Source organism: Rhopalosiphum padi, chromosome 2, assembly GCF_020882245.1.
Source record: "Rhopalosiphum padi isolate XX-2018 chromosome 2, ASM2088224v1, whole genome shotgun sequence".
Lineage (NCBI taxonomy): Eukaryota > Metazoa > Arthropoda > Insecta > Hemiptera > Aphididae > Rhopalosiphum > Rhopalosiphum padi.
The window spans coordinates 78,801,585-78,826,722 of NC_083598.1; the positions used below are offsets into that span (position 1 = coordinate 78,801,585).

Genomic DNA, 25,138 nt, shown 5'->3' on the forward strand with positions numbered 1-25,138 from the left:
CGATATGCCGTTAGTGTAGGTCCTCCACATATCGCTAAAATATGGCAAAGCGTAACGTTACACCGTGTAAATCAAAATATTCAAATAACACACAGGGAAGATAACACACCAACGTTGTATATATATAAATTATAATACATCCTGGTTAAACCCATATCGGGAATGAAATTGTATCCATAGCACGCGATAAGATGATGAATACATATACTCGTATATGGATATATTTAGTAGTTAAGTTATGTTGTATCTATGAATTGTAGCTATATATCATGGTTTCCAACACGTGTGTCTTGTTGAAACTCGCACATAAAACTAAAACTAATATTCAAAATTTATAAGGCTTTCATATTTTTCTAGGATTTCTAAACTTAAAAGTTGACAACATGCTGAGAGACGATACAGGGAACACTAAATTATAATAGTACCTTTATTAGACAGGATTTTAAACTTGAATCGCTAGAACCTTATAGAGTTACGTTAGGACTTCTGATATATATATATATATGATTTGATCGAGAGTCGAGTTGACACCCCGTGACTATTTGGAACGACTTTTTACAAACGATTTATTTTTCCAGCAAAAAATATTTCAGAGTTCTTTTTATCTTCTTAGATAAAACTAGGAAGCCCACTAGGGCTGAGAATTTATAGTGATTGCAAATTAAGTTATCATATGCTATAGACTTTCGGTATACTAAGATATTAGTTAATTTCAGACAATGACGATCTTTTTTTTAAAAAAAAAGTATACTTTTCATATATTTTAGTAAACATCAAAAGTATCGAAAATACATTTTTATTAAATATATCTAAGTACCGATGACATTTTTTTTTTCTTAAGTTCTATAGTTAATATTGACAATAAGCAAAAAGTTCTCCGCACATCAGATCAATCTTTTTCGTGTATTTAATTGAAACGTTTTTAATATAGTAATAAACTAATATTAATATACTTATAATACATAAAATGTTAATAAATTATAATTAATAAGCTTATATATTTTTTTCTTTTTTGAAGAATACTGTAAATTTGTTAGAGAAAAAAAAATTTTCGTAGGCCGTGGTAAACATAAAACAATTCTCATTTAATTTCAAGTTTGTATAATAAAATTTAAATGTTTAAAAATGTTGATAATATGAATTAATTAACTTTTATGAATTATTATAATTTCTAAAAGGATACGTCCAACAGAATACTTCTGCGATATGATAATATGATCATGACATACTGACATTTTAATATTTTTATTCAATGATTAGTATAAGATAATATATTTACCAATCTCAAAAGTATCGATCCAACGTGAAGTTTGTTTTACATCAACATTGGATAATAAAAATGTATAAAATATATAAACAATATTTGATTATTTATAAAAAAAGAAAGAATTTAAACATTGTCTATTCAAGCATTTAGTTACTGTAGAATTTTATGTATTACAAATTTTTAAGAATATTTCCAGATAATTTATTGATTTATAAGCTGTTAGATAAAGTTTGAGGTATTGTAGTTTACATTTCTAGTTTTGTGTTATATTTATTTATTATACTTTTAAATGTATTCGGTAAAATTACATTTATCAATACTTGCAAATTATTTTATAATAATATAAAATACAATGTATGTTAATTATTTGGAATGTTGTTCTCTAACCTTATTAAAAGTATTCACTGTACAAGGGTCTGAAATATTTAAAAACAAATATTTAATTGAGTGCACTTATTTTTTAATTTAATTTTACAATTATGCCTAAAATACTACTAATTAGATGACCTATATGAAATTAAAGCGATTACTGAAAATAATAATACTAATAATATTTTAATTTGATTATATTTTTATGTTTAATTAAATATTAATTTTTTTTTTTTTATTTCAAATATTTATCTATAAGTTTTAACACTCGATAATATAATTCTATTAAAGTCGCACATAATTCAACTTTTACATAAATCATTATTTAAGCAGTAAACAAATTTAGTATAAGCTTAAATAACATACCATTCATGTATTATGAAATGAACAAGTGAAAATATAAGCTGTTTAGTAGTATTTACAATCCAAACTGTATAAGGTAATCGTAAAAATGTATAAACAACATTTAATCGATATGAACTTATATCAAAAATATCTAAAAAAAATATGATAATGTTATGTCTTTGATTCGTTAATATAAAATTTGAATAATGTGATTTTATTATTTTTAAATTATATTTTATGCCCAATAAACATTTTTTTCATTATTTTTAAGTTCAATGTACTTGTATGTATTATTTTATACACAAATAATTTAAGTTTACGTATTAAGAGTTAAGAAATCCACAAATGAATAAGAACCACACATTTATTCTAAACTTAGTTATTAAACTAATAAATTAAACTAATACATTATAATTTGGATCATCGTAGTTGAGTGGAGTCAAGTTTTAAGTGGAAAGCCATCACTTTAAGATATACATTAATTTCGTTCTATTGTTTGTATTGAGTATAATAATTTACTATACTTTCAACTTTTTCCTTATAAACAGTACATTTTTTGGGAATTGGTGGTTTGACACGCGTATGACCACCCGTTATTTGAATACTTATTAGTTATTAGTTATTATAAATAAATTATGTTATATTATATTATATTATAGATAAAGTGATTTGGTAATTTTTTTTTTTTTAATATGTTTTATATTTTTTATGACAAATTAATAGGACTTTAATTGGTTTTGAATGGAAAAGTACTATCAATCAAATCATATTGTTGAAACCATGGTAATTAAAATTTTGCCAAATAATACATTTTTTAAATTAAGTATTTTGGACTGTATGGATTGGATTATACCTTATATTGTACGTAACTTTATAGGACAAAATAGATTGGAATAAAATGGCATAACATTAATTCTGCTAACCAACTTTTGTATATATGACTTGGTCACTAGGGTTTTGGTTTTAATTTATTAACCAATTATTAACTTTTAATTAAATTTAAAGGATCAAAACCAGTATATTTTTATGGTGAATTTTGCAAACATTGGACTTACGATTCATATAATTATATTAACGAGTTAAAATGGGTTATATCATATTATATTATATTATATAACACGTATGGTTTAAGAAAATACGTTATTTTAATGCTTTTCAATGTATTAATATTCTATTTGTATAAATTGTAAATTATAAACATATTTTGCCTTATTTCTTCCTAGAATAAATAAACTTAATCAACAGAAAATAAGGACACAACACAAGTGTCAGAATTTAAATAATTACTAAAATTTTTGTATTATTATATTAAAATATTATGCTTATGCAGTTTTGTGGTGCATTATAATTATGTTTTTTTATAAACTAAATAGGAATTTTTAAAAGGGATAACTTAATCTTAATATAATAAAAAAACTTAAAAATAAAAAGTAATCAAATATGATAAGAGTCTATAAATAAATCATATGGAAAATTTTAAATTTTTAAAAATAGCATTAAAAGCACTACTACCACTATTATTATATTATATGATATCTCAAATATACTAATATAAATACTTCTTAAATATTTCAAGTAAAAACTGGTGTTCCGTAAATATTTAAGTTTTCTCGCTATTTATTGTAATATTTTTCCAATTATAATTAAAAAGATCACTGGGACCCAAATAACAACCTGATCAAATCATTTACCAAAAACTACCCTTAGTATTGACGATTGATAGATTTCGTCCCTTATATTAATCATAGTAACGTGAAAATACACATACACGTAAAAACATAGAAAAGTTATTATTGTAAATAAATTATTCACTCCTTTCGAAAACTAAACATTTTTTATTAAAAATATTGCTATTAAAATATTAAATTGTTAATTTATGTAAGGCTGTAAGCTTTATCCTTAAAAAAAAAATTAATAGTTTTGTGTATACCGAACCATTCCGTTTTTTTTTATCAAATACATAAAATACAGAAGTTTGTCTTACAATAATCTGTTCAATGAATTGATAAAAATAATTTTATCCTAAAAGAACCTTAAAATATTATGTGTATGTCAAATAATGACACAATACAATACTGAAATAACTGTACAATGAACTGCTGTGAATTTAAAATCTTTTTTTTTTTTTTGATTTGAATAACAACTCGCCATTGCTTATTTCAAAGTAATACACAATTGATTACTTATAATTATTATATATACAGGTAAATGATTTAAAAACTGTTGTTAGTATTGCAATATTTTTTTATATAGTTTTTAATATCATTAAAATGTTTTTAATTTTAAAAATTATAGTACAATTACTATATTATTAACTGAAAAATTACGTTTACAATATTTTAATTATGTTACATTTCATTGGTTAAGCTTTGTAAGTTCAATTTATCTAACCTATACAAATTATTTATAGTTATTAATATTGTAGGTACGAAGTATATCAAACCACATATTGGTTCTACATGTATATTGTTGCGCACACGGCGTAATTATTTTCTAGTCATCTTGATTTTAATAAAACTGAATATTAATCAATTATCTAATTAGTATTTATTGTCATGATAATAATAATCAATTACAGTGGTTTTATTGTATTATTTAAGTTTATTTATCTTGTATTCATTAATATTAATATTTTAACTGTTAAAATAATTGATGTGTGTTTGGATAAAATAATTTATTAACAATCATGAACATGTTACTTTAAAATGATGATACCCACCTTATCGAATATTCATATTATTTCTTTATTGTAAGACACGAATTAAGTCGATAGTATATAATAAATAAATAAGTACATGTCATGTCTCTACTCTATTACATATATTTCAAATCGATAGGGATCATTTTGACTTTAAAATTACTATTATATTAATAATTTTTAATCAAGCCGCTATTTGCAAAAACATTTTTAAATTGTCATTGTCACTCTTTTACTTTTACAACACATTTAAATAATAAAAATAACAATAAAAAAAGTTTTTATATTTAATAAAGAAAATTTATATCTCGAATACAATGTGTTTGAATCATATTCAAAAATGTATGGGAAAATGATATATTAGCTATTGCCATGTATTTGAATTTAAAAATTATTAAAATACTTTTATTTGAATATTCTACAAACTACAAGTCTGAACGTAACATAAATAATTGCTCTAAGATCAATACAATTTCATCAACGTTTTAAATTATTTGACATGGAAAGTATAATGATTATCTCAAATTCTCTTTATTTATATAATTTTTTTTAATAAATAATAGTGCATGGACATTTACGATTCCATAGTTTCAAATAACGAGGGTAATATTAATATAAAATCATAAATAATTTAAATATTATTTTATATTTTTATAGTACTTAAGGAAACTAAACGAAATTTGACGTTTTAATTTTTGTCTGTATTGAAGCGTATTTATTAATGTGGAAATACGGTGTATCAAAATTTCAAAGTTTATGTACCAAAAAATAGGTGAAGATACACGTTAAATATTACTTAATAGGAATGTATATAAAAAAATCATTATAATATTATCGTACATTATAACGAAACCAATCGGTTAATAATTTAAATTTGACCAGAGAAACTTTTTAATTAAACTCGATGTTTCAAGTGTCAATCGTTAGTAAATTAGAATAATTAATAGCATAAATAATAATTATTGTGTTAAAACTATGCGGTTCGAGAACGAAATTTAAAACTCCACACCGACTCAATATACTAAACCTATATCATAGCCTATTTATGTGTTTTAATATATTATAACAACAGTTGCATGGGTATTGTAATGAAATGTATTTATATTTTTAGATGGCTTGAGTGAATTTTTAGCAAATAATAAATAAAAGTATTCGTTGAGAATTATCGGCAACTATTGCAGCCGTAACACATACAGACAATATACGACGCGAATAAAAACCATAATAATAGGTATACAACCCTACTGTTCGTATTACCTATAATAACACGCTACACCAATGTCAGTTACCGCTGTGCATAATTGTATATTATAATATTATATTCTACAACACATCCCCGATACGCCCAACGATATACATGAACGTTTACCGGGGCCACGTTAAAGATTCCATCGGCCGATTCGTTTCATTATAGGTATTATATGCGCTGAAATATCGTGCAGAATTACGTTTATTTTGCGGTCACCGTAGAATATCTACCCGAAACGTGTTTAATATTAAAATATGGCATACACATGTGTAATGATAGTCATAACATATAATAGGTCAACGCAGTTATTACCCCCATGTACTATATAGTACACTGTACAGTCATAATATAATAAAGTCAATTTTACGACATGTCATAGTTTTATAGTTGTAGTACCTACGCCTTTGTATTAACAATTATCACACCACACCAGTAGACATCAAACGGCTTAAGTTTAATAATACTATTAATTGTAATAGTATAGTTAACATAATTATAGTAATTGAAAGTATGCAAAACTACATGAAACAATAAATTCATAGAATTTTAAAGACGTTATCAACTTAAATATAAATTGGTAATTATTTCCACTGAATTAATTTTAATCACTAAAATGTGCATATGATGTATTATTAAATCAAAACAAAGTTTTGATTTGATCATAATAATATTTGAGATATGACTGGTACCAGTGGTACCTATTGTTATTTTTAATTCTAAGCATTAGCAAAAACAAAATAAGGGTTTTTTAATCGCCTTAACATGATATTTTCGAGCAAAATCAACAAAACGATGATACAGACATTATACCATGTGTAAATTTAACTAATTTTGAGAAAGTCTAGACTGATGAGAACGGGTTGTTAAATGAAACAATTATATTTAACATATTTTAAAGAAACACAAATTTACTCAATATTTATAATATCAGGGTTGTTTAAAATTTAAAAACTTAATAATTTAATAGGTAAGTTCATAATTGTTAGTACCCATAAAATAGGTACTTGTAGGTGTTTAAGTTCTCAATATAATTTAATTCTTAACTTTTAAAAACTTTTTACATAAACAGTTTTACGAATAAAAAAGTTCTGAAAAAGACTTTTAAACATATTTAAAATTCTATAAATATATCTTATACTATAAGATTAAAGGTACTGTTGCTCATATTATTTACTACCCGTATCAAAATATAGATATAGATATTCAAAATTGTATTTTATATATTATATCGCATTATATTTTTTAAGTGTGACCTATAAAAAAATCGTCCAATTTAGATACACTACACATCACATAATAAATTATAGTATATAATATATACTATATATAGGTACTAATACATAATATATAATAACCATGATATACATGATGATCGTGATATATTATTAAATATTTTATAAGTATATAAAACTATAAATCGGATGATTGGGAGGGCTGTGATAATTTTTGTAAAGCAATACGTCAAGTAGCTAGTATTTCTTTGTTTTTGCGGTACCATTTAGAATGAATTACATACCGACACCACAATACAATTTTCATTCGTAAATACTGCATACTTCGCTACCCTGAACGCTATTTTTTACAATCATTTAGAGTGTCTAGACTAACATATGAAATATTCCTTTTTTATCCTACAAGGAAATAAATGAGTTACATTTTGAATTTAAAAAATGTTTAAACGTCCTAAGAAAATATTGAAATAATATCCCTTTTATGTGCATAACTCGCATTTCACATAATTTTATTTGCGATTATGGGGATTCATTGTTTTTTTTAATTGCAACGCAGCGCATCAAAAGTGTAGATTTTGTAGATCCTGCAACCTCTATATAACTGTTTTAAACATTAAATATATATTTATATTATTATTATACATTAGTATTTTTTATATCTATTTTTTAGTTTTTGATAGTACTTATAATTTAAAAACTCCATTTTTAATATTATTTATAGTTATTTAGTTTTAATTCTATACATTAATACAGTATATTTGGCATGTGTTTACCGTTCTAAAATATTAGTAAAGTATAGCATATAACATTAAATATAAATATTTGTACTATTATTTTTAGAATTACAATAAGGACCTCTGTAAACATATCTTGATAAATATTAATTAATATACTAAAATGGTACATTAATTATTTTTTTACTATAAATACATTACACTATCATTTATCAGCGAGAGCTGCAAACTTCGTTTTTAATATCACGATTTTGGTCATTGCCATATTTTCATTATCTATATCTACACACAATAACTACCTAATAACAGGAATTTACACTATGCATCAACTATGTATATCACGGATATTCAATATAGGTAACCATTATAAGTTATAACCTACGAGAGAGTATCCAAGTGAAAAACATTTTTACCAAAATTCACATAAAATCTGTTATCCAACACCTACGACGAAAATGTATAAAACAATAAACAATAGATATCAAACAATATTCACATGAATGTGTTTTTTTATGTTTTTTTTTTTTATCGAACGTACAATATACAACTCAGGACGAATATTTTTAGTGATTTTTTGTATTGTAAGCTACGTCTTTGTTCAACTCACAATTTCGCTGTGTCCCCTAAGTCACGTTCTGAAAATGATTTTTATCTTCATTATTATACTCGTATATTTATTATTTACGCACAACCCAAAAATATAAATGCTTAATAATAATATATTATAAATGTATAAAATATTACACGTATACGTATAATTTTATTTCAGTAAATTTTGAAGTTCTCATACAATTTAAATAGTACTTCATAAACTGCAGTCAATGCTCAATAAATAACGTATCTTTATAAAATATTTAATCGTAATAATAGTGAGCTATTAATATTTTATAATTTTTTTTAAAAAGTTATAATAACTTGTTATACATGTCACATGATCTTAAGAATGGTTATACCTTTATAGTATATGTTATATATAATTTATATAAACAAATATATGTTATTTGTTTAGTAAATGTTTGTTTAGTTGTTTTTAAAAATAACTGTTTTGTTCACAGCAATTATAAATACAAGGAAACTACACCAACTGTCCTAATTTTAAAAACGTAATATATTTTGTAAACTTACAATAGTTTTCTTTTTTTTTACCTCTCACTAATCAGATGAATAATATATTGATCAGCAGTGTGATGGGAATTTTTATAATATCATAATAATATCGTTTCATAAGCCCGGAGACACTGACATATAATATTATAATACATGGAAACATTATGTATATATAATCTTTATATTTACACAGTTTTTGTTAACCGTGATGCCGGTCACTGTATTATTAATTATTTGATAAGTCCTTGCGATTGTTCTGATTTTTGGTAATGATACTGATAAAAAATTATCCATAAATGGGGTGGCTAGATCCGTCAATAGTTTTAATTTTGTTAGAAACAAGAGTGAATATTTCGTATTGAATTGTTTATCGTTCGTTAGTCATGGTCACAGTTTTTGGTTAACGTACAAATAAGAATTTGCACCTGTTATAATATTATGGTAATTATTATATTATAACAGGTGATAGCTTTCGAATACTATAACAATATATATTTTAAAACATAGACTATTGTACGGTACCGCAGTGTAGGGATGAAGACATTTTCCCTAAATTAACTAAGATTTTACCAACGCGTCTGTAGGTTCTACTATTGTCCCTTTGATGTGATGATGGTTCGTATGGAATCGTTTGAATTCAGTTGTTTCTGATGACGTGTTGTATAATAACGTCTATAATAATATTGTTTGATATCGATTTTGCGTAGGTTCCGGAGCGGGCCATGAACGAATCGGATTTTGGCGGGCCAAACTCGACCAGTAACGGAACTGACGGCGTGGCGTGGCCCGACAGCAACCAGTTCGAGCTGCCATGGTGGCACCAGCTGGCGTGGACTGTGCTGTTTGTACCAATGATCATGGTGGCCACGGGCGGCAATCTGATCGTCATTTGGATAGTCATGACCAACAAGCGGATGCGGAACGTGACCAACTACTTTCTGGTGAACCTGTCCATCGCGGACGCCATGGTGTCGACACTCAACGTGTCCGTAAACTTTAGCTATATGCTGACCAGCAACTGGACGTTCGGCACGGCCTACTGCAAGATCAGCCAGTTCGTTGCCGTGCTGTCCATATGCGCTAGTGTGTTCACCCTGATGGCAATTTCCATCGACAGGTACGTACACCTGTTATACTGTTGATATCATATCACTGTGAGTAGAGTGATATGCTCGTCGTAGGGTATTTTACTGCGTTGTCGGTTGTATCTATAATACCCTAAAATATTGTTTACAAGTGGTAAATTAAGTTTGGGATATTTTCACCGGGGCGAGGACAAAACATCTGTTGATGTAAAAACTGAATGTTACAACATAATACAGCTGTTAAAAATGATTTATAATTAATTTAATGTAAACTAAAAAATAATATACATTTATATTAATTTATAATAGAGGATTAATGTTCATAAATATCGTTAAATATTATGTTAGATAAATAAAAAAGTAATTTTGAACAACAACAGAGAGTAGTCGTGATGGACGGTCTGTATTCGATATAACAAATATTGAACGTATTATTCGCTGTACTCGTAGCCAGAGCTGGGAAGTTTTACAACCTTTGTTGTCTTAAACAAGTGGTTTTGTTTAAAACGTCTTACATTTAAAAAATGTATTACGGCTTAAAAAAGAAAAAAAAACATAACATGTTTATTATGATCAGACTGTATTTGAATTGTAGGCGTATATATTAATTTTAATCGTGATTATAGGTAGCAAAAATACAAAATTATTATTTTATTTTTTTAAGAAATTGAATTTTTGATTTATGATGTTATTAGATCAAAATAATGTAAAAAATGTAATAAAAAAAAATCAATTATTATAGTTAACAACCATGTTAATAAATCGTTTTCGATATTCAGTACATTATGAATATTTAAAATAAAAACTGTGTAGATATATAGAAACTCAAAAGATTGACGTAAAAATTCTTATATGTGGAATATAAAAATAAATACAATATATAAATGAAATATAATGTATGTTCTAACGACCGAATAAAAAAGATATATTATGTAAATTCGTTTATCGGTGTAAATGTCACACACGTCTCAATGTCAGTCGCATACATTTCCACAGCCAAATTCGTATTATTGCTAATATACACATTACACACGTGTACCCATTATATTAAGAACTCGTCAATTATAACTGAATAAAAAAATAAAAAATTACTAACTAAATTATTGTTAGTATAATATAATCGTAACAATAATCAGGTACACTTATTATTTCTATATAGCTACAACTTAAAATTGTGGTGCGTGGACACGCTTAAACTAGGTAGTTATAAAAAACCACGTTGGGTAAAATTCAATATCAAGGTATAAGTCCTTAATTATTTATAAATCACCTGCAGACGAAGGATATTAGCCATATAATAATTAATGTATACATACCTTTTTTACAGAATCTTTAATTAATTATTTATATACATTTATCACACGCGTTTCAGTCTCACAACACAACCAACATATTATTATTATTATTATTATTATTATTATATAGTTGCGTATTCGGGTATTATCTGATCTCATTCTTAATTAGCAGAGGTGGGTAGATACTTACATACAATCCCAACTCAAAGGGTGTACTAATTCAGTGATTGTTTTATACTTTCCAACGAATTTAATGCTCTCAGGCGACGACTTTAATACGACGTTTTGCATAATATTATAATAGTATGTACGTTTGAATATGAACTTCGCATAACGCAAATACACTTACGTATATAGATTTATATAGACTCTCAACATTACAGCGATGTACTTAAATATTGTTTTAATATTTCTGGTATTTCTGGTATTACGCTTTATTAACATTTAATTCCACAGACATGAAATGCACATCATAATAATGTGATATTATGTCATATTGTATATATATTATACATTTCCCAATAAGTACCTACTATCTGTTATTATACGATAGTCGTATCGTAGCGTCCCATCACCTTATATTGTAACAGATTTGTTTAATATCTGTTATAGTGTGTTTATAATCATAGATCTTACATTGTGTTTAAAACTGTATCATAGTTGTATATAGTCAGTAGATTAAACGACGACCCCGTTAATATAATTATAATTTTCATTTTTAGCTAATAATATTTTACTCCATTTTAAAACATTATAAAAGCTTACTTATTTATAAAATAGGTATTGTTTAATTATTTTAAAAAAAAAAAACCAATTTGTTATTTGGAAATATTTTGTAATAACCTCGGTGGCGTTTTATATTCTTAACTCTTAAGGTAATAGCTGCGATCAAATGTGATATGGAAAAAAGTAAAAACTTTAAAACGCGTAGTCATTTTCTGAAGCTATTTTCTTAATGGATTTGAAAAAAAGAAGGTTTTTTAGAAAGATGAGATCATCATTTAAAGCGACTTAAAGCTGAAATGTTGAATTTGTATGGATATATTGAGATATATATCAGAAACTACATAGAAACTGTCAAAAACGTCATACTGAAAGTGATTTTGAAAATTCACATCATTAAAGAATTTGAATATAACTATAAATATTTAACAATGTTAGCTTTAGTTGATCTATATCAAAAATATCAAATCCGTCACGAAGTGATCGCGAATTCTTAAGATACTAAAATATTTTTTATATTAAGTTTGATTGCTACCTTTGGTAATTTTTTATCTTTGGCTTTTGCATTCTAATCTTAAAAAACCGGTAATGTTAGAAATTAGATGTGTTATATTTCCAATACACTCAGCGATCTAGTGAAGTGATAAGAATTCTAAAAACAAATTTGAATTTTTCGTCAAGATGTACTTCCTCAATTTTTTTTTTATTTTGTGAAATAGTTTTATTTAAAAAGTAGAATTTAAAACAATTTCTTATTTCAATTTTTGGAAAAAATAAATCAAAATATAAAAAATTCGATGCAAAAAAAAACTTCACGAAAAATATGTACGTGTTAGATAAATATACACGAACACAAGCTTCAGATCTACTTATAGTGAACACATAGAATCAATGCAATTGAGCTGTCATATATTAAAATTAATTTACGTATTAAATAAAAGGCAATTATTGATGGGAGTTACAACCCACATAGCTTCTCCTGGCTATTTCATCAGGTACATGGTTGGCCCGACACCTTATATTAGAGAGCGGTAGTAAATCGCGTGTGCATCTCACCACAACACATAATATTCGTTAATATTATATATATATATATATTAATAGAATAATATATCCTTACTCTGACGTAGACCATAATTATTTCCGTTATATATTTTAAGCATTTAATAATATTTCGTATAACTTACGTTTTTGACTATCCGTTTATTGTACAGTACACCAGTGTTTAAATATTATATTTCAATATGAGACAAGATTTAGGATCAGAAAATATCTTCAATATAATACAATTTGTTCCATTCAAAGTAATTTCAGATATTTTTTGTAACACCAAATTGGTGTAACAATAGTAAATCACGATCAGAGCCGTTTCCTTCGTTCGCCTGCAAATAATGTGTGTTTTTTAAACCTTATGATAGTTATAATTATTGAATTGAAATTACACAATTTTATGCATAATTTTTTTTCTCCAGTATAAATATAAACAAGTACCTGCATGCACGTACATATTTCAAAAATATTATGTATTTAAAATTTATAAAGTAAACCGTGATCATATTATATTAATTTTAATATTATAATTATAATTCATCAAAATAACTGTGTATTAGCTTTTTTATATTTTAACCATTATACACGTATATTTATATTATAAGATTACTTAAACTCTTATTGTAAAGCTAAAATAATTTTTGATATTTTACATTTTATTATTCAGTACAATGTGTCTTAGAAAAAAACAAAATATTATAATAATTGTATGACAATATAAGTAGAAAGCAATGAGATCAGGGGAATCGAAATTGACCAGAATTAAGATGTATACACGTATGTTACATGGACCATTAAGTCAACCGTCAATGAAAAACTCATTCACTGATATTTATACGATAATTTAATTTTTAGACCTCATATATAAACCAGCTCCAAATTAAATATTATGATTGATGGTTATATAAGTTATTAATTGATTTGCTCAGTGTAATTATCTCATAAATTGTGACTCGTTTACAGAGTGAAACTTTGACAGTCTATTGTGCAATTTATATGATGTTGATGATAGGATATAAGAAAAGGATTTAATATAATAAACAAACCGTTAAAAAAAAGCATTCCTTAGCAAAGGTCTATCAACTACAGTAACTAACAAGGAAAAGAAATAAACGTCTAATGTGTATACTAAAATCTTAAACTATTATTAATCAATAGAGAAAAAATATCGATTTTACTTGTAATGACAACGAACAAAAATCTTTGAGTTAGGCTTAGAATTTTTGTTCACATAAATATACATATTGTACGTATATATAATTTTATATGCATGACTTAATACAAAAAGAGGTAATGTAAAAAAAAAAAAACATTCATTTTCTTAAATTTAGTTGTATAAAAATATATAATATAGTTTTGATGATTAAATTTTTATTTATTGTTTTAATTAATATTTCTAATTGGTATATTATATATATCTCATAAAAAAGTAATATAAACAAATATAATTACAAATTGTAAACAAATATAAGCTAAGCAATAATTCATAATAACAATAAACTATAGGTACTATTTTTTTGTTCAATTGTATAAATGATAGCTGGCACGAATACAAACGATAATATGTAATACTTTATCGTAAAAATAATTCGTATTCTTAAAAATTAGGTACACTATAATCAATCGTGATTTACCGAAACTATAAAACCAGAAAGAATAAAGGTTTTTATTTTTTTCGGAATATTGTATTGTACAATATTTTGAAATTGTATTTTGCACGATAGCATTAAAATGAATTAAGTATGTTTTTTATGGTCGTTTGATACTTCCCAATGAGTAAAATTGAGAAATGGATTCGAAATTATTTTGTGTTAGACAATTTTAAGCACGATACGCGTACTTATTACAAAAAATATTTTAACAGAAGTTATTTTATCATGAATTTGCTAATACAAACAAAAAGAAACATTCATGTGTAAAGAATAAAGATATAATAAGTTTTATAGCACATATTAATTCGATTTATCAAAAAAAAAAAGATATTATTATAATATTAAATTTATACCAATATTATTGTCGTTATGCTGTACTAATATTATATATTCATATGTAACATAAAAAATAAAAAAGGTGGCATGTGGGTATCTCGCTCTGCTGTATAGTAGAAATGGGGAGTAGGCCACTATAATGGATGTGTTAAATTTGAATGCAATGACAGGGATCATTGCATACGAAAAACGATTCTGAACGAAGTTGGTTTGTCAGTCTAGGATAATTAGTAGGATATTTTATTATGTTATTACCTATATTTAAATTGTAATGTATCGTTATTCGTAAAAAATTAAATTTCATAAGCTAATAAAATGTTTTCTATATTGACGCTGAAATTTATTTTTTACAGTTATTTGAAGGAAAAGTTATGAAAATCTTGTATTGGGTTTTTTAATTTTAGGTATAAATCACAAAAATGTTATGAATTTTTAACTTCAAAATTCCTTACATTTTTTGCGATTTTGACATATTTCGTAAAAATTTGAATTTTAAATGCTTATCAACAAAAATTGTGACTAACGATTTTTGATTTTTTTCTACTACGATAATTATAACTTATCATAAACCTTGTATTTAAAAAAAAAATCTTAGAAAAATCCTAAATTTAAATTTTCTATAAATAGCTTAGAAAAGGTTATGATATTTTGAAAATTTCAAGTATTTACAATGATTCGTTTTTGAGTTACAGCAAAATAAAAAAATCGATTTTGTCGAAAAACTGATTATGCGTAAAATTTCCATTTTTCCGTTTTAGGGTTTTTCGCTTTTGAAAACTACTGGAAATATTTTAATTTTGACCCCTACCTACTAGATGAATTTTCCTTTTCAATGAGGGGCTAAAGTCAAAAATCAAAACATTATTTTTATTCAAAATCGTGATGACAGACAATCAAAAAAAAAAATATATATCATTGTAAAATCAATACATTCCTCACTTCGTTCAGAATCCAAAAAGAGTATTAAAAGCAAATAAAATCGAAAAATGTATTTATAAACTTACCAATAAATCATATTAAATGCTGGCATATGGCTACATATATCTAAAATAAATAATAGGTACCTAATATTATGCAACTATTGAACTATTAAACAACTTGCATCATCTTCCATAATATTATATTATATTTTATATCGAAATTTTAAGTTTATATAACATATATGTCGTTTTATTAATGAAAACAAATATTTGTAAACTTTTACCCATTGAAGTGTGTAGAGTGTACGTAAACTTACACTATTCAAAGATAATTGCATTCCGATTGAAGGAATCTATGTACCAATATAAATATATAATATATTTATCGATATACCCAAAATGTTGGTTGTTGATTACAATCAATACAAAATAAAAATAAGTAATACAAGGTTTATTACCAACAAAATAAAACTTGTTTTAGGTAACAATATCAACCATTGTATAAAAATTAATAATTATAAAATAGTGAATACTACAGTATTTAGAAATCACTAATATTATATTAATAATTTACTAAAATATTCACATTGTAAATTGTTAGGAATAAGCATGTTTTAAATAAGAATTTTTTTTTTATTTAATCTAAAATCCTCATTAGCCGCTAATGCATATTTTTATTGAATGTTTTATCACATTTGTATTATCATTTATCACACATTAATAAAACAAGACTACTATATTTATACTTAATTAATTTATAAAACATATTTGCTAAAAATATTAAAAACTGTATTTTTCAATCATGTACTTAACGTATTACTTATTATTTTATTAGTTATGTCAGTTATTCCTATTTGATCAATAATTGTGAATCATGATATATAGCTATTTCGTATATAACAATATCATACAATTTTCGGTAGTCCTCGGAAAATAATATATAATTTGTAAATGGTCCATAAAAGATAGAAATGCCTAAAGTATGAGGTTTTATAAACTATGATACTTTGATACTATAAGAAAAATAAATGTATATTTAGTATGAATTAATTAAATTGTCATGAATAATTTCTCGTTATTGTGTTAAAGCTTACATCTGTACATCATTTCTGTATTCAAAAAAAAATTTGAATAAATATATTTTCTATTGTTCAAAATGCTACTCAATTCAGTCATGTAACCAAGATAAATTATAAGATCCAAATGTAATTACACTTACGAGTTACGGTTTTAAATTACGTTTAAACGAATAATCACTTAAAATGTAAATTTGTACCACAGACGTGTAACTATGTAATTTTAACAATCTTACTGACTCTATTTCTTAAAAAAAGATGAAAATCATTTTGAGAATTTGAAAGAAAAAATATTAAATATGATTTTAAATGAAAAATAAAAAATAATATTATTTTAAATTTAAGGTACTTATTTATAATTGTTAAAGCTAATAGTTATTATGTATTATTAGTATCTATAACTAATAACGTAAACAAAAATCGTAATAATAATATTAAATAACGTGATCATAATAACGATTAGTTTTGAAATTGAAAAAAAAATAACTCTAAACTTTGCAATTATATTATTAATAATATTTCGTATGTACTAGTACTAAAAAAAAATTTGGTTAATTAAACAAATGTATAAACAATAAAAAGAATGGTTAATACAAATGCAAGTTGAGCAAGTTGAGAATTATGAATTACAATACAAATATTACAAAGCTTAATAATTTACTGTATAGTTAATCTAAATCTGCGTTTAATTTTAATAAAAATAGGTACCTATTAAATTTACGGAAGGTTAAATGTGTCACCACGATTATGTATTTAAACAACTAACATTCCCAGGTTGTATCTAACCTGAATGTTGCAGATTTACCTTGCGCCTTTAATCTAAAAATGATGAAAAAATGTGTCTTTTGAGACTTTTTACAGCTTAACATTATCAGGCGGTTTGCCTCTTGTTTTAACTTACAACGGTACTTTCAGTAACATAATGAGGTATAACGGTCTACTTGAGTCATTTATTAGTTATGTTTCAAATTACAATTGTTATGTATATGTTTGCCACGCTTCAAAATTCTGTATAATAAAACCACGAGATTCGAGCTGACTGCCGACCTGGGTCACCTCCGTTTTTATCCAAGAAACATTGTAGTAAATGTCCCTAAACTAATAAAATATACATGATCAATAAATCATGAAAAAAATAAATCCTTATCCAAATGGTTTTATGTTATTTCACATGTATCTAACGTACACCCTTAATGTGTGTAACGAGAGACGATATTCTTATAAAATCTTGTATTTATCGTTACATAATAATATAATATAATATGATTATGCGAATAGAACAAGTGAACAAGTAGGTAACCGTTATGTTGTTGTGCTGTACAGTAGGCGTCGCGGATATTTTGTTATTGAGTAAGTCACTGTAATATTAGTGTATTAAATATGAATTCGACGATGAATCATTATTCATTATATACAGAAAATTATTCTAATTGTTGCCGGTAAAAGTGTATTTTATTACGTAATTATTTTGATATTATTATAGTAATTTATTTTACTATTAAACATTATTAATACCGTAAAATGAATATATTTTTAACGAAAACATAGCATATTTTATTATAATATCAATTTATTATCATAGTAGTAATTTTACTATAATATTTATATCGTAATATAATGTTTTTTTTTTTTTTAATTTTTGATACAGATATACTGTAGAACAATGTGATAGGTTTATGGTATAAGTAGGAAATACCTTATTAATTACCTTATTAATCTAAATATTTTAAAAATATCATTGTACATTACGTAGTAAATTATAATATTATGTTAAAGACTTAAATTATGAAATATTCAAACATAATATGTTTGAATTACAACACAATGTATAAAATCATTAATTTTTGTTTAAATATTTTATATCATTAAAATTTGAAATACAAATGTCTACAAAAAAAGTATTAATACATTTTTTTAAATGTTTAAGTTTCAGTTAAAAATCATTATGAAGAACCTTGTATCTCATGCTCAAGCCTAACATTAAATTTTATTAATTATTGACGATAAAATAATGTGCACAATAATTATTTTCGTGATTTTGAAGAATTGTATCAATATTTGAACTTAAAAGGCTAAAAACATAAAATCAATACACTTTTAATATTTTTAAATTTCTATAAGAACAACCATTTGGGATGTTGTATCAAGTTTTTAAGCTTTTTGATAATTTTATCAACACTTTAAAAAAAAAAGAAATCAATAATTTTAAATACCTATATTATATAGCCTAAATATTTTTAAAAATGCATTTAGTATAAAATAAAATAATTTAAAAATAAAATAATATTTTGAGTTTCTAATGTCAATAATTTAAAATATCTATAAATTACACAAAAAGAGCAACAATAAATTGGAAATTAAGTCATTTATAGCAAATATTAATATGAATATTTTTTGTATCTTTCAAGTCTCCGTAGTTTTTGAATTAAAACGGATAAATAAAATGTATTTTGTTATAAATTGGGTTTGCGTAAAAATTTCAATGTTTGTTTATATTAAAATGAACAATAAACCGATTATTTAAAAAAAAATACTGATAATTGTCATTGTTGACCATCCAAAAGTAGAAAACAGTAGACCTGATTGAACATGAGAAGTTCTAGTCTTCAAAGTTAAATATCAAAGCATTTTTTCTACTATGAAAAATGTACACAGACACAAATATAAAAAGTAAACGAATTGCAAGAATCGCCATAATGTGGTATTTTAAAGAGAAGAGCGATATTAATTAAACATAAAAAATTGTTACTAAACTAAAGAAATTTAATGTTTTTATTACCACTAAACATTTTTATTTCACGAAAATGATAGAATATAATGATATTGTATTGTATCATTTATACTATCAAAAGTATACATAGTGTATCACAAATATATTTTTATTCCATAATATTCAAAGCAGAATATTGTCATATCAACTCGATGCTTAATGCATATTATATTATTTTCCATCCAAATTAACAGTACTAACTTAAAATTCTACTCGTTTTCGTGTTAATAGTTTCAACAATACATACGATTCACTGATGAATTATATTTACACAAGCGCACGAGTAATGCATTACAAACATGGGAAATTGTTGGAAAGTTTTGATAAACTCGTTAATATTTGTAGTAGTCGAAACAGGAGTATAGGACCAGACCTGTATCCTCCCTGTATACCTACGCATTATTGTTTAAGCAATTGCAACAGGATACCTTTGACAATTGTTATTATAGTACAATGCGTTTATGAATGATATTTGATTTTGAAACACAATTTTCGAATACTAATGCATAGAGCCATAGATGCTATCAAAATGACAATTTGGAAACACAAATAAAAATCATATATTCAGTCATAGTGGACTAAAATCTACATATTATAATAGAAAGAAACAATTAAAAAAATATATTTTAATATAAAGGAAAAATAAGTCTAATTTTTTAAATTATGTTTATTAAATCTTATATTGTTGTTTTTTTTATTTATTTATTTTTAATATTTGGATTATATTGCATTTTTATTTATTGTGGAGCTAAAATGGCAATCAGTATTATAGTCTGTAGAGGAAATAAAATAAAATCCATGACAAATCATTGATTATTAATTGAAATATATGTGATACAAAATAAAAAGTTAACGATACTTCACAAATATAAAATAAACAAACATTATATATGTTTAATATAGATAAATAATTATTATGCATAAAATAGTATAATTTTAAATAAATAATTTATTCAAAAATAAAAATGATGAAATAAACTGTTTTCCAAAAGATTATAAAAATATTATGGTATCTAAAATATATTAATATGCTTATTTTATAATAGTATGTTTTGTTTTTATATTTTAATAATTATTATAAATGTTATTATACAACTAAGCAATCTATAAGTATACCGGATTATCCATTCAACACAAATCATTTCAAAAGTTATGTTTAGTTATGTTTTTGAAAATGTTTGTCAATATTCTACTTTGAAATAATATGAAATTAAAAATGTATTTCATTATTTAAAAAAGTAATAACTTTGAAAAAAATTATAACGATAAAAAATAGTTAATAATATAATTATTTTCCAATAACATTGTTATAAAACGACTTAAAATTATGTAAAAGAAATATTTTCAAAAATGTCGGTGTCTTCTGAAATAATGAGTGCATTCAATTTAATGGATCAGTACAGTTATTATTAACTTGAATTAAAATAATAACTAAGAAATAGTTTTAATACAAGGTTATATTCTAATTAATACGTAATAATTACATTTTATATACGAAATCTCATTTGTCTGTGTTGTTATGGTTTTAGTTTTGTCTTGATGGAATATAAAGACAAATTTCTTTTGAGTTTCCTTTTAGGATTACCAAGAATGGTTTTAGAGAACAAAATTAGTAAATTTTTGTTTTAGTGGTTAATACGCACGTAGAATATTTTATAGTGAAGTTAGGTGAGTTTGTTGACTGTTTGGATTTTCAAGTATTTCCATGATGCATTTTCAACACTATATGGTGCTACAGTAATCACACATAGACAGAATGTTAGCAATGTTTAAACTATGTGAATATACTCGTAGTATAATAATATAGATATTTAATATTATACTTACGTTTGTTTATGGCATGTATTGAGTTGTGAGATAGGTTTATTAATATAATTTTAGAACTGTTAAATGCTCGTCTGAACTAACATTTGTTCTATTAGTGCAGAGATTTGATTTTAGGGGGTTCGTTAAAAATAAGTGGTGGCTTCATGGTATATGTAGAACCAAAGTTAAAATGGTTAACAATTATGAATCAAACAATTTCTCATGAGTATCTAAAAGAATTGAAACAGAAAAAATAACATTTGATATCGAATTATTATTATATTTCTATCTATATCAGTATACTGTCAATTTAAACTTCATGATAGGTATACCATATCTTTTTAATCAATCACATTCAATATTTTTTCAAAGAAAATATTATTAAAATATCACTTGTAATAAAACTATAAATCGTGTGACTATGATGCTTATTCGTTTTGAAAAAAGTTTACAGACAAAATTTCAGATCAATATTTCGTAAAACAAAACCAGAACAATAATTAAGATATAAACATTATAAACCATGGTATTGTTAAATTCTGTTATATGTTATGTTTTTTCTGATTTAACGTATTAATAAATAAAAATATAACATTTTACAAACCACAATATTGAATTCGTTGGTATTGTTCCATTTTAAATGTATGCATTATTTTTATTTAATGGTTCACAGTTTGTTCACATATATGTTCAATGTATTATGTATTATATTATTTCACAGAAAATCGAAAAGCATTTCGTGACTATTAATAGAAGACACCGATGAGTTACGGGATCGTCTTATCACCGCACAGGTTTTGATGGATATAATATACACATTTTTTTGTGTAATATCCCATACAGATAATTAATTCTTAAATAACAATTATTTTGGCTAACACAATATTTATTGCGGAAATTCACATTTGAATACAATAAAAAAATAAATATTTATTAAAATAAAATAAACAATTTCAAAAACACATATAATAATAAAATATTGATAAATATTATTAAAAATACATACATGTTATAATGAGATTTAAATTTTTAATATTTTTATAAAAGTATAAAGATCATATCAAAATTGATAAAATTCAAAATTAAATGTTATTTTAAGTCAAAAAAGCTGTGTATCCATTATCCATTCCATTGTACAAGTTGAAATTGAATGTTCTATTTTTGAGATTTCACAGAATCCGAACCAAATCAAGAAGATTTACATAAAAAAAAAAAAAATGTTCAGAGATAAAAACTCATCATTGATGAACTACTATTTACAATGATATTTATTACCAAAGACTATTTATAAATACTATAATAATGCTTAAATATTCACTAATTCACATATTTTTAATGTATCTGTAGTAGATAATTAGTTATAATATACTAATATTTAAAATGTATATTTCGTATGTATAATTTGTAATAATATTATAAATTTTAGGTTTGTACTAAGATAATTATATTATTAAAAGCAGTTAATTGTATCATATTATTTCCATACAATTTGAAGAATTACGATTAGCATAAAGTGGTTATTTTATATAGTTTCACGACAATAACTTTTGTCGCATGGATGTGTACTAGTGAATATACTTAGAAAAGTTATTTTAGTCTATATTTATGGTTTTTAATATATATTTTTATAAAGTTTAAAATTTTTTTTATAACTCCAATTTTTACAAAACATTTAACATTGGTACTTATCTTAAGTTACAATTATAAGTTAACATTTTCAAAAAGTAATAAACTTGAAAAATGACTACCTACGTTAACATTTGGAAAATTTACTTGAATATGTTGTTTAAATTATGAGTTTTATTCAAAAAAAAATACTTAAGAATCTAGTATGATAAAAAATGATTAGATTATTATTTTTAAAATCACAAATATCGAATGTAAAACCTACTGAAGATGATTAAGTGGTCTTCTCTGTAAATACATTATACTAATAACTAATATATTAATGTGTTATAGTATACATTATTTAAATGACTGAAGAATAGTTGGAATAAATGGCATAATCAGACCTAAATTATAACTGAATACATTCTATGATGGGTTATAATATACAAAGTAATTTTTGCAAAACTATAACGACCGGTTTATGGTATTTGAAACGTACTGACCAAAAATTGAATATATTATAATGAATTTCAAACTATAAGGATATGACACAAATACATAAAATGAAATATTATTATACATTCACAAATTTGTATAGACTAATGTATAAACTCTATTCTCCGATATGGTAAAAAGGTGTTTTTTTTTCCTTTACCGTGTAGGAAACTTCCCTAAAATCATTCTGCTACTGAATTACTAATGACACGGAAAGTCCCTTCAATAAAATCTGCTACTGAATTACACATATGCAAATTCCCCCAAACCCTAAATAAAAGACCCCGAGGTATAAGATCGTACATATATGTATAACTCAATACCGCTTAGAATAGATAGGGCAATAGATATATAGGCACGTGAAAATAGAAGTTACACATAAATTTGCCTAAATCAGTGTAGCAAAATAATATAGTGACTCATTGTGAAAAACTACACTCATAATATAGAACACACATCGAAAATCCAATGTTCATTATAATATACCCAACACTTATATAGCATACGTCTTGCCGACACAATCCCATAACACCTCGCGAAGCTTTCGAATTCACGGCAGATGACAAAGTGTTATACCCGCGGGGGCCTATAATAATAGTATTATTACTGTTATATTTATTTCAATATCTTTTAGATAAATATATTTTAATCGATAATTCACGCGCGTTAATAAAGTTATTTTATAATAATCGCGACCACTATATCACGTCGTAATACACTTTTAGCATACCGTGGTTAAAGAGTTGCAGACGCACGTCGATGACGGCAGTTATCGTATATTATGACAATTTATAACATACCTACGATGTGCGTATATCGATCCATCGACGTCGCCGTAAAAACGTAATGATATGTCATTGGCCCGGTCTGGACCTGCTAAACGACACGCGGACGCCGCCGATCGTGCAACCGGGACCGCGGAGGTCGGCCATCGCCTCGTCGACGGACTCGGTCCGGTCGAAGCAGACGTTTGCCGAATGGTACGGGTAACGCAGATCGGATGGCAAGTCGCGGCTGTATCGACCGGGAAATATGCGCACCCACAGCACTTTGCCGTAACGACTGAACGCCGCGTACAGTCGGTCGGCCGTGATCGACTTGTTCAGGCGGTCGACGCGCAGCCGATCTGTCGGACCGACATCGTCGTCGTCGTCGTAATCGTCGTCGTCGACGGCGGATGTCTCGCGTGCCGACGGTTGGCGGTCAACAGCCGCCGATTCCGGCAGGAACTCTTTCATCTTCTGGTAGGCCAAGTACTGATCGATGATCAACCACAATGGTTCTTCTTCGTCGTCCGTAGACAGCGCCGCGGAATACGACA

The 25,138-nt window shown here is 25.2% G+C and overlaps 1 protein-coding gene across 5 annotated transcripts in view; it reads left to right on the forward strand.

Moving 5' to 3' along the window:
* Positions 1-25,138, forward strand: part of LOC132921344 (tachykinin-like peptides receptor 99D) — a 218,958-nt gene that overhangs the window by 65,733 nt on the left and 128,087 nt on the right. For all 5 annotated transcript variants that reach the window (XM_060984323.1, XM_060984322.1, XM_060984324.1 and 2 more), the window contains one exon: positions 9,709-10,118. In XM_060984323.1, coding sequence (XP_060840306.1) covers positions 9,724-10,118 — 395 coding nt within the window. In that variant the 5' untranslated portion in view covers positions 9,709-9,723. The remainder of the gene's footprint in view (positions 1-9,708; positions 10,119-25,138) is intronic.